Here is a 16,010-nt window from a genome sequence, read left to right on the forward strand (position 1 = left end):
TTCCACTGCAGGGAGAGGCAAGAGGGGACAGCACAGCTTCACCGAGGGCTGGCAGCGTCAGCATCTCGCCTGGCCCGGCGCGGCCGCGGAGCAGCACTCACGTTTTGACGTAGGGGTCGGAGTAGCCGTTGGCGTCCATGGCGGCCAGGTGGGCGCAGCGGATGATTCCCACCAGCAGCCCCTGCTTCTGCGAGCTGTACTTGAGGGAGATGAGGATCCGGCCACGCTCCTCCAGCGACTTGTCCTCTGTTTTATCTATCTGGGGGAGGGAATGCACCCAGTCTGGGGGCTGCTCTGGGACACAGCCACGGCCGGACACCCACCTCCCCAGCGTGAGGGACGCTCTCCCCATCCGTGATCACGTTTGAGGGGTCAAACTACCCCACGCTCCCACGTGCCACAGGGAGAAGCTGCTGTATCCGCAGCCCAGGGTAGGGGACACTGTGTTGAACCCCCCACTCACCGGCAGCTGCTTCTCCAGGCAGATGCTGAAGTTTTTGGTCTGGTTGGGCTTCAGTTTCTTCAGCGGGATCCGCGTCTCCCCGATGAACTCATTGTGGCGGAACTTGTCCTCGTCGCAGACCGAGATCCTGCAACAAGCATGGGGTGAGTGGGGCCGCCGAGGAGAGGGGAGGCGATGGCATGAGGGAAGGGGCTGCCCCGTCGCATTGCAGGTCCCCCCAGCGAGGGGATGACTTTGAGGCCACTGTTCCCCAGGCCGGTGACAGGGCACCTGCTTTGCAGGCAGCTGGAGGGCGTCAATCCACCGCTACAGCCTGGACAGGACAGCTCATGATGTTTAAATGTGACGCCCAAAATCTTGGTCTCCTTTACCTCCGCAGCTGAGACCCGAGGCTGTCAGGATGGAGGACAGGCCAGGCCTGGGGAAGCAGAGTGATGCGGGAGGCGGAGGCTGTGCTACACCACGTCTCCCAGCTCCATCACACAGCTGCCCACACGGAGTGACCTGCGCGCCCCAGCTGGGCCCCACAGCACCATGGCCATCTTTCCTGCTCAGACCCCATCCTGGCCAGGGCTCCTGCACCTCCTGTCACCCCCCCGGGGATTGGGCTCCCTCCGAGGAGATGCTCACGAACCCTGAACATCACAACCCTGCAGTGCCGCAGTCGTCGTGTCTAATGCACGCCCCAGCCCAGGCACTGTCAGAAAAGCAACCCAGGGCCTCAAGCATTCTAATGGCTCTTCCATTAAAACATCAGTCATTGACGAGTAAAGCAAAACTATTCTGAGCCGCTGCCAGCCCAGCTGCATCCTGCCCGGCCGAGGAGGCTCTTCCTAAACCCGCTCTCGGACTGCGTGGCCAGGAGAAGTGTGCCTCCCCGCAGGGCTCCCTCCCTCCCCAGCCAAGGAGCTCAGGCACTTTCCTGAGTGTCGCAGCTCTCAGGGTGTCCCCTGGCACTGGGGACCTGGCTGCCCGGTCTGGGACACGGAGCGGGTCCTCCACCTCCCCTCCCATCATGCGGACAAGACCGGGAGGGATTTGCAACCCCAGCCTGGGAAAGGCATCACACCTCGGCCAAGCGAAGCTTTCCCAGCCCCATGGGGGTCCTGCGCAGGGCTGGGTCCCGGGATGCACCCCGTGGTGGTAGCCTGCGTCCAAGGGCAGTGACGGCGATGCTGAGCGAAGGCTGTTTTCCGTGCAAAAGCTATAAATGCCTTTCCCTGAGCTGGCAGCTAATGAGTCATTTCTTTGCTGCTTCCCAGCCCGCTCTGGGCGTCAGGAGAGACGACAGAAGAGCAAAGTTAGCGCTTGCAAGGAGCCTCCACTCGCAGCTCCTGAAATCCCAGAGAGGGGGCCAGGAGGGTGGTGGCTGCCTTGCGAGGGACCGGCCATCCCCCAGCAGCGCTGCTTGCAGCTGGGGACAGGGAAAGCCATCCCGTCCCCCTCCAAATGGAGCATCCCGCACCCCCACCAGAGCCACACAGGGCTGGGCTGGGCTGGGCTCCCTGTCCATAAAGCAAAGGCGTTTCCCTTTCCTTCCCTTCTCTCCTTTCTCCCCTTTTTTAAAATTTTCCTACAGTGTCTTCTAATTTGTCTGCTGCCTGGTTTTTCCTCTCTTTCGCCCACTCCCGTTGGTGCCCATTTCTCACGGGCAGCACCTCTGCCTCCAGGGACTGCGCTCCCCTTTGCTGAGTTTTGACAAACGGGACCTATTCAGGAAGGGGTAAAAATAATTAAAGATAAATAGTGCCCTGCGGTCCCGCCTCAGAGTAACTAACTGCACACCACGCCTCTGGCCTGCGCAGTGCCTGGACGGTTTATCCGTGGATGGTTTATCTGTAGATTGTTTATCTGCGGATGGTTTGACCACCCTCATGCTCACGAGTGAATAACAAGGCGGTGAGGGAGCCATGGGGATGGCTCAGTCACATGGCACAAGGACCGTCAGGGCCCGGGAGTGGCAGAGGAAGGGGGTTTGGAAAAAAAAAATACAAGCGGGAAGACGGGGAATGCTGCTCTCCAGAAAACCGTAGCTGGATGCAGCGTTACTATAGATACCCGCGAAAAAAACCACCCCACCGCAACAGTAAAATCCTCAAAGAGAATCTCCAATGCAGGCACAATATTTCCTATTTCCCTTCCTCTTCTCGCCTCTTTTAAAGAACAAAACAGAAAAAGGAGCAGCAGCAGCTCCAGACAAGAAGCGGCACTTGCCAGGCGTGCACAACCCCACACCCATCTGGCCAAAGCTCTGAGGAGAGAAAGCAAGCGCAGAGTTAGGAAAGCTGGGCTGAAGAGGAGAGGAGCGTGGCCCCCACAAGGAGCTGACAGCCAGGGGTCTATTTTTACACCCAGCAATTGCAGAGCGGTGCCGTCTCCTGCACACTCGGGGGAGGCAGGGTTTGGTTTTACCTCTTAAGAACATGAGTAACAAGATCTTCCCCTGACAATGTCTAGATATGCCCCAGAAGCACAAGAAGATACCGAATGCAATGTCCTACTTGCTGTGAAGCCCCAGAAACACCCAGGATGGGCAGAAGCCCGGGAAAGAAATGGCTGGAAAACTTCAGTGGTGGTGGCAGGGAGAGCACCTCCAGTGTCACACTGGGAGAGGCTGCAGAGCCCCACCGAGCCCTGTTTCACTGCCCATGGGGACAAGGGAAGCCCCTTGCTCCCACCTTAGCAAGCGGCTCTGAGAACACCAGCCCCTGTGCAGCATGCTGCAGCTCGAGACCTTCAGCTCACCCCCAGGCAGCTGCAAGCCCCTGCGTGCCCTCCCCAGGGACGGCTCCTGCCCCCCTGCACCGCACAGCCCCCCTTTAGCAGCAGCCGGGGCACAGGAACACCCTGCAGCAGCCAAACCACCGCAGCTGCCCGAGCTGCCGCCCACCGAAGGGCAAACCCTTCCCCAAGGGAGAAAGGTGACAACTCGAGGTAGTATCGGGGTCCACAAGCTCCGGCCTGCCGCAGTGCCGCAAAATGCACGTTCCCGTTGTCCCACGGGACCGATAGCGCCCGGGGCAGACCCGCAGGTGCTGTGTGATGGAGGCAGCCCAGCCTGGCACAGCGCTGGGGCGATGGCCGTCCTCCTGACATCCCAGGCTGGTTAAGGTGTTTGTGCAGAACCGGGTCCCTTGGGAGGCAGTTTTTGGCACATCTGCAAGACCTGGGAACTGCCGCTGCCTCTGAGCAGCACGATGGAGCCAGAGACACCACCAGGTCTCTCCCAGCCCCATTCTCCCTCTGGCATCTCTGGCCACCTCTCAGGTGGGTCCCCACATTTTGTGCGTGATATGTGTGATGACCAGAAGTGGTTCAGACGCAGAGTTTTGTGTCTGCCCTCCCAGCCCCTCGGACTCAGCCCCCGATTCATCTTCACCATTTTTAACTCGGGCAGGCTGGCAGTGACCGGCCCCATAAGCGAAGGCAGCGAGCGTGAGTCAGATGAGCAGGCAGCTCTGGCCCTAGCCCTCCCTTTGGAAACAGGCGTAATGCAATTACGCCGGCTTGAATTTTATTACAAGAAATCGATGTGATGGAATTTTTATGCCTTGGGTTAGAAAATCGATTCATCTTCACCATTTTTAACTCGGGCAGGCTGGCAGTGACCGGCCCCATAAGCGAAGGCAGCGAGCGTGAGTCAGATGAGCAGGCAGCTCTGGCCCTAGCCCTCCCTTTGGAAACAGGCGTAATGCAATTACGCCGGCTTGAATTTTATTACAAGAAATCGATGTGATGGAATTTTTATGCCTTGGGTTAGAAAATCAGCTCCATGACAAACAGCAAGAGATGCCTCTGGCAGCCACGTTCACCTGCCATCCTGAGCCCTTTAACTCGAACATCACCCCTCCCTCGTCTCTTTATTAAACCCAATCTCTTGAGCTCAACTTTTGATTTGACAACTTCCACTGAGGGGTCCTGATCTTTAAGTTAAGGGCTGTGAAAACCACCTTGGAAGAAAACTAAGCAGCAAGTGAACAATCACTGCTCATTAAACTTGTTCTGCCTCCTACTCAGCCTGGGCTCCTGGGTTACAGTCCTGACTCACCGTGCAGCTCAAGCAACCCCACTCCGCTGACTCACGACTTCTGCTCGCAGACGCGTTCCTCCGGCCTCTTTCCCATTGTGGAAAGGGAAGAACGGAGGTCAAAGAGGACCCTCTTCCACAACACACATGCACATAGTAGGCAGTGGAGCCTGAAGACGCATCTCCTGTATCTAAAATCCCTTATGGTCCCTATAGCAACTTGGGAGGCTCTCGATGGAGGAGCAGACGCGCAGGTGATGCCTGCTTGGCTTAAGGACAGGCAACGCCTGGCAAGGAGTGAAAATAGAAAAAGGCAGCGTCCTGGGACTGTCCAGCTCTCCTAAACCCAAAAGAATTCAGTGCTGGGCTCCATCACAAAATGCCTGGAAGTCTGAGCACAGAAACCACAGTAAAAGTTAGATGAAATTATGAGTGTGCCTGCAGTTCCAGAGCAAACCTCATTCAGCGCTTCTGGAGTAAAGCAATTTCGGACCCCAAAGCTCTAAGTGTCTGCAGTATGCCTATTAGACCTGATCAAATACTATTTTCTGAATAATATATTTAATGACTCATGATGTTTGTCAAACACATGATTAAACAAAGAATTCCTGGCATTCGTGGGCTAGCTGAGTATCATATGAATAATGCATCACTTCGCCAATATATCTGGATATGAATAATTGTATCCAATATCTGGCCAGCTCTGATATTTATTATGAATACAATCTATTTATTGCGTATTACATGTATTATTTAAATGTAGGAGATTGTATCCTGCCTATTCTAATTTCCCCTGCAGCATTTCTTTGCCTCCCCCCGTCATGCACCCCAGCTTCCCACCACCGGAGACCGCGGCCAAGCTGCTGCGGCACGGCAGCGCTCAGACTGCAGATGGGGAGCAACGGGGACTGGGAGCAGGGACTGCAGGGTGGGATTTACCCCTTGTGCTGGCAGGGAACCAGCCCCCAAGCCCAGCCATCCCGGCCCTCTGAGTCCAGCGCCTTTCGAGCGGCTCTGAACTTGCCTTCTCTCAGGATGGAGGGTGGTTTCATTGCTATTAAGCCTTGGGCTAGACTCAAGGATATTTAATTCAATGAATGGATGAGACCTTTCAAGATCCTCCCACCCGCTGCGTTTCATGAAATCTGAAGTATCTGGTGTTTTTTGAGGGGGTTGATTCATTAACAAAATCCTGCTTGCCAGCGCAATTAGCTGGGCTGCCTTCACCTCTCCTTCTCCCTTGGGGGTGGCTCTGCTTGGGGAGGTGAACCCCAACGGCTCCCGGAGCTTGGGTCCAACCCAGCAAAGTCACTCGACCAGCTCGGACGAAGCCGCACAGGGATGAGGGGCAGCCTGTTGGGGCACAGTGTGGCGCAGGGGGGCTCGGGCAAGAGGGGATCCATTACTCTGCTCTCCAGGAGGCAGAGGATGGCCCTACTCTGGCCCCTGCGATGAGGTGAATGCCACTCGTGCCCCCAGGAGGGCTGCAGGCACTGGCAGAGCGTCCCGTGCCACCACCGTCCCGCCAACCCAGCATCACACGCTCTCCAGGCAGCAGGGAGGCAAAGGCTGGCGGCGGCTTTGATCTCCGCCATTATTTTTACATTAAAGAGACTTTGCAATCGTGTTCCCTGCCCCTCTGTGAATCTCAGCACCAAGGAGGCACCCAGGGAACGATCACCTCCCAGACCGAGGGGAGCATCACTCACGCTCTTTAAACTACCAACAGCTGCCTTGCAGGAGCCTTGCCTGATTAGCGCAAGGAAAGCCAGCGTCTGCGCAGCTTTGAAGTCAGCTTTTCTTGGTGAAAAGCTTTCCACTGGTGTTATGGAGAGGCTCATAGAGGACAAACAGCTCAACCCACACCAAAATAAAAAATCCTTGGTGAGCCCCAGCTGCCAGAGACCCCATCCATCCCTCCTCATATAAACCAAAGATCCCTCCCCAGCTGGGCAGCAAGGACAAAATTCAGCAGGTATCTAAACGAGGAGGTGCAACATTTCCCAGCCTTGCATCCTTCTACTCGATTAAATATCCAGTGTTTGAAAAGAAGAAAATCCAAGCAAGGAATTAAAATAAAAGATGGATTTTTCTACCTTGTGGCTAGTTTGCAAGAAGTCTCATCTCATCTAAACCTGCCTCAGGGTAAATAAAATCTTTGCCAATATCTTCAACCGCGAAGATGGAGAAAAAAAAAAGGGGGGCTGGGGAATTGCTCTTAAAAATGAAAAGCACTTGCATTTTAGGCTCTGGCTCCCCTAGGCAAGGTAAGAAATGGAGCGACGGTGCTCAGAAGCTTTGTTTTAGCAGAGGAATTCCCTGGGCTATAGGCAAGAGTGAGTTCCCACCTGAAATTCTGCCAAACCCATTGGGCAGAGCAGCTGAGCACAAGCCCAGCGCCCACGGGCAGGCTGGGCCCTGCCACCATGACGGCCATTTGTGCCGGTGGCCGAAGTTCGGCACAGGAAGAAGCACCGAGCACAGGGAAGGACACGGGGCCACCAAGGGTGTCCCAGCACCCACCCTCCAGTATGCTGTTTTGGAGATGGAACTAAGAAACATTTTTTCATTTGAACCTTTACACAACCATCTACACATGGGACATTTTTTACAGGTATCAGAGTCCTGACTAGAAAATTTTTTTGGGTCCACACAAGAGAAGAGGCTGAAACCCGCCCGGGAAGACCCACCACAGCCAGGGGAGGAGATGGCCCACACGACAGGGACAGCCCCGTGGCAGAGATGCCAGCTGGGAAACGTTCTCCACGCAAAAGTTTGTTCCTTTAATTCTTCTCCGGAGTCGTTTCCAGGCAAAACCAAAACCACAAGCCCCAGCCCTACAGCAAGCTCCACTTCACAAACTTCTCCACTTTTCTGCTCGCACAACCTTCCCAGGAGACGGCGGAGCCACCTGAGCCCCTCTAAAAAAACATAACAGCCAGCCCAGAGCTCGCCGGTTTTTAGGTCATCTTTGGCACGCCGATTGCCATGGTAACACCGAGGCTGCGATTCCCCTTTCTGCCCCATGCAGGAAAAGGCTGGTCCTGCCCGCCGGCACACAGGGATGGTGTCACAGCACGGGTGCTGCTGAGGTGCCCAAACCTTGAGCCTCATCAGTGCCGGGGTGGTGGGGCTGGGGGCTCCCGTACCGCCTCGTTGCCGGCAGGGACCGGGCTGTGCTAAATCCGGTGGGATGGAACCCTCTCCATTCAGATGCACTGCCAGACCCCTGCACTGTGCTTGGAGGCAAGGTGGGGATTCGCATGGCCCCTGGTCACTGGCCGCCCTTGTGGCAATGTCATCGTGGGGCTCCAGCAAACCCCATCGGCTAGCTGCAAATACCGATGAGTCAGAATTGCGCTTGGATATTCCTCTCCACGCGGAGAAGATTTTCATCCTTAATTATCACCTAATTCACTGGGGTCGGCTGCCGGCAAGGAAACCTCAGCTGCAAAGTGCGGTCTTCGTGCGGAGCGCTGGAGAGCCTGGGAACCTCCCTGCAAAGAGGCAGCTCCGATGGGCGCGAAGGCGTGAGATGGATGACTCTGATGGCACGAGGAGATGCCAAACCCCGGGGACGCTGCCCCTGCATGAGCAGATGAGGCTTCGCAGGGAGTTTCGCTCCCTGCAGAGCGCTCGGCTGGGAACTCACATAGGGCAACCGCACTGCAGGCGAGCCCGAGGCTTCCCTCACCTCCCTGGAAAGGCGCCCTTTGAAGCTACTTTGGGTAATTGGCTGTAACCGACCTTGCCAGCAATCTCCTGAGCTCCCCGTGGAGCTCCCAAGACAGAAACGCTGTCTCCGCTCAGCCACATCCCCCCGTGGAGTGAGGGGTCCCTGTGCATCACCCCAGGGTCCTGCAAGTGGGGTACAGGGATCCGTGCATGGTGTTTAGCTTTGGAGAGGGCACAAGATGCCCCGTGTGCTGCGCCCTGCGGGAGCCCACAGCCACGCTTGGCTCCCTGCAAAGTGCCCGCAGCGCCCAGGCTGGTGGGCAGGAGCAGGGACGTGCTAACAAGGGATTTCTGTGGGAAGGAGGGCAAATCCAGCCCAGCTCATGCACATGTTTCTGCGTGTCCCCCCTGCCACCAGGCATCCCACGCCTCCCTGCAGGGAGAAACAGCTACCAGGGCCCTGAAAAGGTCGGGGGTCAAGCCCTTCTGCTCCCTGGTGCATTTCAGCAAACAACTCAGCTGAACGTCTCTCTACAAATCGATTTCTGTGCTTGAAGAGGCTGAAAACTTCAAAGCCTGGAGTGAAAAAATAAAATACCCACCAATAATAATAAACGAGGCTTCCCGGCCCAACAAGCCTGCAGCACTTTCAGCATGACTAATATTTTCCATGTGAAATAATAATCCGCGGCGCTAAATTTCTCATCTCTATGCACATTGCAGACAACAGGTGGGCTCTGCCCAAATTCACCTCTGAGCAGGACATTTTATAAGGCAGTTTTGCGCTCTCATCATGGGGAAAATAATAAACTCCCAGGGTACCTGCAAATAAAGAAGGTCGGATTCCAGCCATGGAGCTGACAAAGCCCCAAGTCCTCGGAGCAGGATGCAAAATCCTCCTTTCACAGATCTTACAGCAAATCCTCCTGTGCAGCGGTCGCAGATCAGAGAGGCGATGGAGCGGTTGAGGCCACCCAGCATCCTCCCTGAGCAGGATCCGTCCACAGGGTCTGGGTCAGCCCCTGCCCTCACCCAGGTGGGACAATGGCCAAGACACGAAAACCTTCGCATTTGCAGGGGTCTGCCCCCCACAAAACAGCACTTCCAAGCTCGCACAGCCCCACCACGCTGCCTCTGCCCACCTCCAGCCCCACGCAACATCCCCCTACCCCTGGGAGATACTGCCAGGAGACACTGAGTGCACAGACACCGAACCAAACCAAGAGAATAGAATAATACATACAAACGCTCTTCATTTAGTTTGACAATAATTCACAGATGCCTCCAGCTTTCTTTCAAAAAAATCAGCCTTGAAAGGGGCCCAGAGCTTTCCCAAGGACATTTTCTCAGCAAGACATGACCGCAAAGCCTCAACTTGTGCCCATGAGAGCTGGGCATGAAGAAGTTAAAATCAAACAACAGCACTTCTGCAGGCAGGAGCCCAGTGAGTGAGTTATGAAGTTAATGACAAAGCAGGACCATGCTGCTTACCAGCTATTCCAGCCCAGGCTTCCTGTAAATCAAGCATCGGTCACCGCAGGGGTGATGGATGTGTGCAGGGCATGCATGCACGTTATAGGTTTTGGTGGGTAGTAACTCTGCCTTGCTCCGCTGCGAGCCACCGCTGGGACCTGCGGGGCTGGGGTGTGGGGGTCCCCGGGAAGTCGTCACTGGGATGGGGAGGGATGCCTGGGGTGGCCCCGAGGGGATGGGAAGGGACATGCATCTCTCCTCCGGTGCTGGACTCAGCACCCTGCTCACCCCCCCAGGGCCCTACCGTAGGGTCTTGCGGATCATGTCCTCGTCGGTGATGCCATAGTAGGTGAGCGTCTCGTTCCAGGTGGGGTTCAGCGTGTTGCGCAGCGTTTTGGTTCTCAGCTTATTCGCCTGGAAAAGCAAAGGAGACAGCAGTCAGCCGAATGCACCGGTGGGCAGGGAGGGGGAGAAAAGGAAGCACACTTTGGAGATGAAGGGGCAATTGGTGCTGTCGCCCTTCTGCCCCAGCGCCATAACCTGGCCGGTCCTCAATGGGGTGGCCCAAATCCACTCTGACCGATAACCAGAGGGGCAGAGACAAGCAACTCGCTCATTTGCAAAGCAATCTAACCCCACATCCCGCATGCTGGAAACAGCCAGCAAAATGGGAACCTTGGCAGAGCACAGTGAGAGGACTGGAATCTCATTTATGCAGCCGGAGAGAGAGAGGAGGAAAAAAATGTCTTTTCAGGTTCATTAAAAATACCAATTTGCTGTTCTGGCTGTTTATTTGCATTCCCATTCCTGCCTGACTCAAAATAACTTCCTTGATACGCATTTTGAGCAGGAGGCTGGGGACAGAGGGAGAGCAGAAGCAAAGGGCTGCAGGCTTCGGACGAGGCTTCTCCATCAATGCCCCAGCCTGGGACAGCCTGACAGAGCAGCAATTTTCCCTCTAATTAGGTATAAAGTCAGAAAGTTCAATCCCTGCCTCAGCCACCACTCGGTGTAAGGAACTCTCATGAAATCAATACTTCAAAGTTGTCTTGTGCATCTTTATGGGAAGCTGCTACATTCCCCATCTTTGGTTCACCAGCCCTGTGCTAGAGGCGAGTGGGATGTGAAGCATGGGGTGAAGAAAAGAGCTTGTGCTTGCAGCTAAGCTGGGGGGGGGGGTCACCTTATTGGCATGTCCTTTCCCCACCAAAAGCCCCCCAACACACGACCTCTTCCAGATGGACTAGACATGGCCACTAGCCAGAGGAGCTGCCATGCAGCGGAGCCATCGAGGGACCACAGCACAGCATCTCGCTCCCAAACGCTTTGTGCAAAGCAGCTGCTTGCTCTGGGTTTGATCTCTTGGAGATAGAGAAAGCCTCTGTATTTTGTGCTTGTGCTTTCATTTAGCTTCTCAAAGCCATTTCTGCCTCTGAAAGAAACCCGGGCCCTGTGGAGGCTGGTTGGGCACTGACGGAGGCTGGGCGAGGAACTGCGAAACGCCAAGCACCAGGTTAGCAGGAGGATACCCCCGGAGCAAGGCAGGATGCTCCATGAGCCGACCGGAATGCAGGGGCAGGGACTCAATTAGCAGCAGCATCTAAAGCCCTGCAACACCAATCGCTTTCCATGTCACTCAGGCAGGAGTTTATCTGCAGCGCGGGAGGAGAAGCTGCCGGTCAGGCTGTGCACGGGCAGCCAGCACTGCTGCTCCCGGGCACCAGCCTCGCTGAGTTGATCCCTGTGTGCCTGGAGGCATGTCCAGGGGCGTCAGCAGAGCAATGCAAACCGAAGGAGTCTGCTCTCATTTATGGCCTGCCATTGCCGTTGATTTACTAACTTGTTTGCCTTAAATCCTTCCCGACTTTGTAAAGTTGCTTCAAACAAGGCACTTTGTCACACCAGGTTTCACCCCACACCTATTTTATCTCCTTCCTCAGTGATATTGTGGCCACCACGCCAGGCTCCAGCCCGAGCAGCGAGATATGTATCAGAGAGGCAGGTGGGGGGTGACAAGGACAGCAGGGAAAGCGCCCTGATGGCATCTGCTGCCTGCTCAGACCCACTGGGGCCTGATCCTGGGGCTCAGGAGGCCAGGAAGGAAAGCGGGTTTAGCCAAGAGGGTAACGTGATGGGCATCACCCAGCAGCTAACGCTGCCCTGGGCAAGGGGTCCGAATTAAATGAGAGGAACTGAGCTCTGGGAGTGCCTTTTTCTCCCATCTGGAATGACTTAATAGTCAGTAGCCAGCTCATGTGGAGACCTCTGCATGAGGCGAACGAATCCCACCCTGCTTCCCAAGGCTCTGGCCTGGGCTCTGCTGCAGCTGCCTGAGAGCCCAGGACTGGGACAGAAACACCCGAGGGATCTGGGGACCGTCCTGCTGCCGGAACGACTGTGCAGAAACACCCAGCCCAGGACACATGCGTGACCCCCCCCACCTGCTCACCTCTCCCAGAGCAGATTCGGGCAGCGCTGTTTGGAAACAAGGCACAGAGACAGAGAAACCACAGAGGCAGAGGGACACGGGGGCAAGGAGAGGGTCCCCCCGCAGCAGCTCTGGGCTTGTAGAGTCTGCAGCTCCTGCGCTACCCTTGGCTCAGAGCTTCCCTCCCGCCTCTCCGGTCTCCATCACCTCCAGCAGAAATGCTAATCAATGCATTTGCAAAACATGGAAATGACAGATAATATCGCTGATGAAAGCGCTCCTGGCTCTCCTATTTCCAGCGGAACTTGAAATGTGGTTAAAAACTCCCTCTACCGCCCTGAACATTATGAATTAATTCAACTAAACCGTAACAAGTAAATATACCTCCCCCAAAAAGGTCTTTCCTTTAGTGTAAAATAAGAATGCAATTAATATTCATAACACATACATTTAGCATTTAAATTCAACATCCCCATCAGTTACACCAAGCTCTCACTACACATCAATATCTTTAATTACTCTTCTCTCCAGCAAGCGCTGAACCTAAGTAGATGGAAATATTTCCCTTATGATTTATACTCTGCTTTATTATGATCTGAGGGGTTTTAAATGCAAAAGAAAAAGGAAAAAAAAAAAGGAGCTGGTTTGTTTATAGCTCCAGGTCATTTCACTCGGTGGCTTATGGAGGCTTCTTGAGCGCAGCGTTTGCACCCCCTGCTCCCAAGGGCGAGGAGTCAGGGCTGGCACCCAGCTCCCGGGCAGTGGTTTATCGGAGAGGCACTTGCTACCCCTGCAAGGATGTTTTTAGCCCCAGTTCTTACCTCCTGCTGCCACTCTCTCCTGCTCGCCTGAGTGAGAGCCGAGCAGGAATCTTGAGGTCTAGCTGCAGCAACCAGCAGCCCCTGGTGAAGAGCTTCTCCCCGGGGAACCTTCCAGGGCTAATTTCAAAGGAAAAGGCGCAGCCCCAGGAAGGGAAGGAGAAGCGAAAAGGCATCTCACCTTACTGGCTCCGGGAAGCAAGTGCAATTTGACATATGGATCGGCCAAGCCATTATGGTCCATCGGCTTCAGGCCCTGGAGAGGAAACAGCAGAAAGCAGAAGTTAGGACACCGGTGAGACGCTGGGCAGGCAGGGTGGCTTCGCTGAGCCCATCTACCGATGCCCGTTTCCCCGGGATGTCGTCCGTCCATGGAGTAATTGCACAGTTTCCCCAGGATCGGGGAAGGAGGAGAGTATGGTTGGTGCAGGATCCGGGCCGCGCAGCAAAAGCCGAGCACACTCAGCGTTCAAATGTCGTCTGCGGTTTGTGCCGAGGAGGGGCTGCGGGAAAGCTTCTCATCCGCACTTGGCATCGGCCACAAAGCACCTCTCCACTCTTCCAGCAGCTGACTCTGACACCCTGATCACAATTAATTCGGGGGTTAAGTAAATCAGCACAGCGATTTTCAAGGTTTAAAATTACAAGGTTTTGTCATTTAATAATTGCTTATGAGCAAACATACACCTCTGCTGTTGTGGTGTTACTTTTAAGCGCTCCCAGAGGGTGTGATAGCACCTACCTACTCTTCGTTATTAAGGGACAGCTGAAGGAAGAACAGCTTTCAGGCCAGGGGGAGGCTGTCACCAGCCGACTGCCGCGGTGTTTGCAGGGAAATCTGGGGGTACCGGAGCACAGACTCAAGGAAACACTCGCTGCAGCCATTCCTGATGGATTTTCTACGAGACCCTTGCAGCTCTTAAAGAATGACATGGATCGTGTTTGTTATAGAGATGCTCTGGAATTGATCCTGCTTCGGGCAGAGGGAGGAGACAAACCTGCTCTTCTTCTAAACAACCAGCGGGCTGAAAATTATCCAAGGGTGATGCACAAACCCAGCCCAAAGCCATAACTGCACAGACCGCATGGAAACAAGCTCCACTGGGTAGGGAAGCAACACAGGAGCATGAAAAATGGAGCCTGATTTTTACCAGTCCTAAGTGGAAATCGTAATGGCTACACCACAAAAGTCCTTGGATTATTTCCAGCCTGGCTGCAGGATCCCTGCAGGAGTTATTTCTAGGCTGTCTGAAGGCAATCCTCCGCCTGGATCAGAGGAGGGTTTCTCTGCAGAGGCACCCATCCAACCCCAGCTCCAACCTGAGCGTGGAAACCAGGCTGGGTGATGCTAAAGACTCGTCATGCCCTTTGCATGATGAGCAGAATATTCGGTGTCCGGGATTAATGAGTGTGTGCAGCTGCCAGAGATCCACCTGGCAGGAAAGCATTCGTATGGGCTGCTGGTGAAAAGGCTGCGTGCAATGAAAATGTAATCATCAAGGCCTGGTTTGGGCAAATCAAAAAGGGAAATGCTGGGGTAAATTGCTTCCATACTTTACATGTATGAAATAACGCACCCAGCTTAGCCCACAGCACCAAGGCAGCCCCTCGGGATGCCCCCGTCCCACCCCTCCCTGATTTGCACAACTCGGTCGAGGGTCCGAGCTGCTCCTGACCTTGGTGAGGGCTCTGCTTTGGAGACAAGCGCGCTGCCCCGGGGCAAGGGAGACCAAACGGTTCCCAGCAAAGAGGAATTTGCTTCTAAAGCAGAGCCAAAAGGATAAAAATATCAGCAGCGAATGGAGGCTAAACAGCTCTGATTTAATTGCAGTGCCTCTCGGGTGATGTCCCTGGCCCAGCAGAAGAGGAAGGCAGCAGATACAGAGGACGGGAGGAAGGTGGTGGTATCGGCTGCGGCTCCACGGGCAGAAAGGGCAGCAAGGGGCTGGGCTGGTCCCCAGGCTCCAGAGGGACCCGGCCGGCTGGGCACACAAACTGCTCACAGCTGAGCAAAGCAAAGGATCTCCACCGCCTCCCACAGCAGAGGTGCCCCACCTGCCCCATGCTGCTCAGCAAATGAAATCAGAAGCAAGCAAGCAAATTCCCTTGAAAATGGATGGAGAAAGACAGGCAGCTCTGTAATTCACCCATCAATTCAGTTCAATTAAATTACCTTCTGAGGAGGCTATTAAAGGCTTTTTTAACAGATGTGCTATGGAAGACAGAGTGACAGAAGCCTGGAAAATGGCTCCTAATGTCACGTCTACCTCCCTCCCATGTCACTCGATACAAGTTTGGCACAGGGCTGAGTTTAATATGAGAGCAGCCCCAATGGCTCTGCCCTGCAAAGTCACTCCTGTGGGAGCTCACCCCTCGCAGGGACCCACAGGGTGACCAGCATCATTGCTTCCCCTCTGTGGAGGGACCTCCAGCCTAAAGCTGCTCTGAGAGAGCCAAGAGGCAGAGGAGGACCACAGGGCTCGTTCACCGGGGCAGAGTCTCCCATTGCCTTCAGCCAGCGCAGCCCTGGCTCCAACTGGTTCTCCTGCCGGGACCAATTTACAGTGCTGTGCATCGCAGCACGAGCGATGGAGCCGAGAACAAGTTTCATCTTTTCCCTTCTTCTACCCAATCCCAAAATCCCTGCTGTAATCCTATGGAGACCAACAGCCCCGCTGCATCCCAGCCGCTGCCAGCTGCTCTCCATGCCAGTGACATTTAGCTAATCAATAGGATTTAATTACGAGTCAGGCTAATCGGGCTGCCGATTAGCGCCACGCTAGAGGCATACAGAAATCACAGGAGATGGATTCGTTCCATCATTTGCCCCACGGCGAGCTGCCTGCCCGCTGAGCAGGCTTCCTGCTGCCCAAAAACCAGCCTGGACACCTCTTCCTGGGCCAAGGTGTCCGATTCCGAAATGGGGCAAACTGTGCTTCCACCCTGACAGCCCAGAGAACACACAGCTTCGAGATGGGAATTTCCCTGCAGTGATAAATATTTATGAATAAATCCATAAGTAATGCTCAGTGCAGACCTCCAGCACTCGGCTTCGGTTGGAAGTGGGGTAGCATCCAAATGCTCGGCAGGGTGGAAACTCCTGGGTGTTTTCTAGCTGCGGCTGCA

The 16,010-nt window shown here is 54.9% G+C and overlaps 1 protein-coding gene across 1 annotated transcript in view; it reads right to left on the bottom strand.

Moving 5' to 3' along the window:
* DOC2B (double C2-like domains, beta) overlaps positions 1 to 16,010 on the bottom strand; it is a 34,733-nt gene that overhangs the window by 3,472 nt on the left and 15,251 nt on the right. Inside the window, exons 3-6 of the mRNA XM_009584633.1 lie at positions 13,066 to 13,140; positions 9,943 to 10,052; positions 464 to 590; positions 102 to 259 (exon numbers count right to left, since the gene is read on the bottom strand). Coding sequence (XP_009582928.1) covers positions 102 to 259; positions 464 to 590; positions 9,943 to 10,052; positions 13,066 to 13,140 — 470 coding nt within the window. The remainder of the gene's footprint in view (positions 1 to 101; positions 260 to 463; positions 591 to 9,942; positions 10,053 to 13,065; positions 13,141 to 16,010) is intronic.

The sequence above is a fragment of the Fulmarus glacialis genome, unplaced genomic scaffold (genome assembly GCF_000690835.1).
Source record: "Fulmarus glacialis isolate BGI_N327 unplaced genomic scaffold, ASM69083v1 scaffold16039, whole genome shotgun sequence".
Classification (NCBI taxonomy): Eukaryota; Metazoa; Chordata; class Aves; order Procellariiformes; family Procellariidae; genus Fulmarus; species Fulmarus glacialis.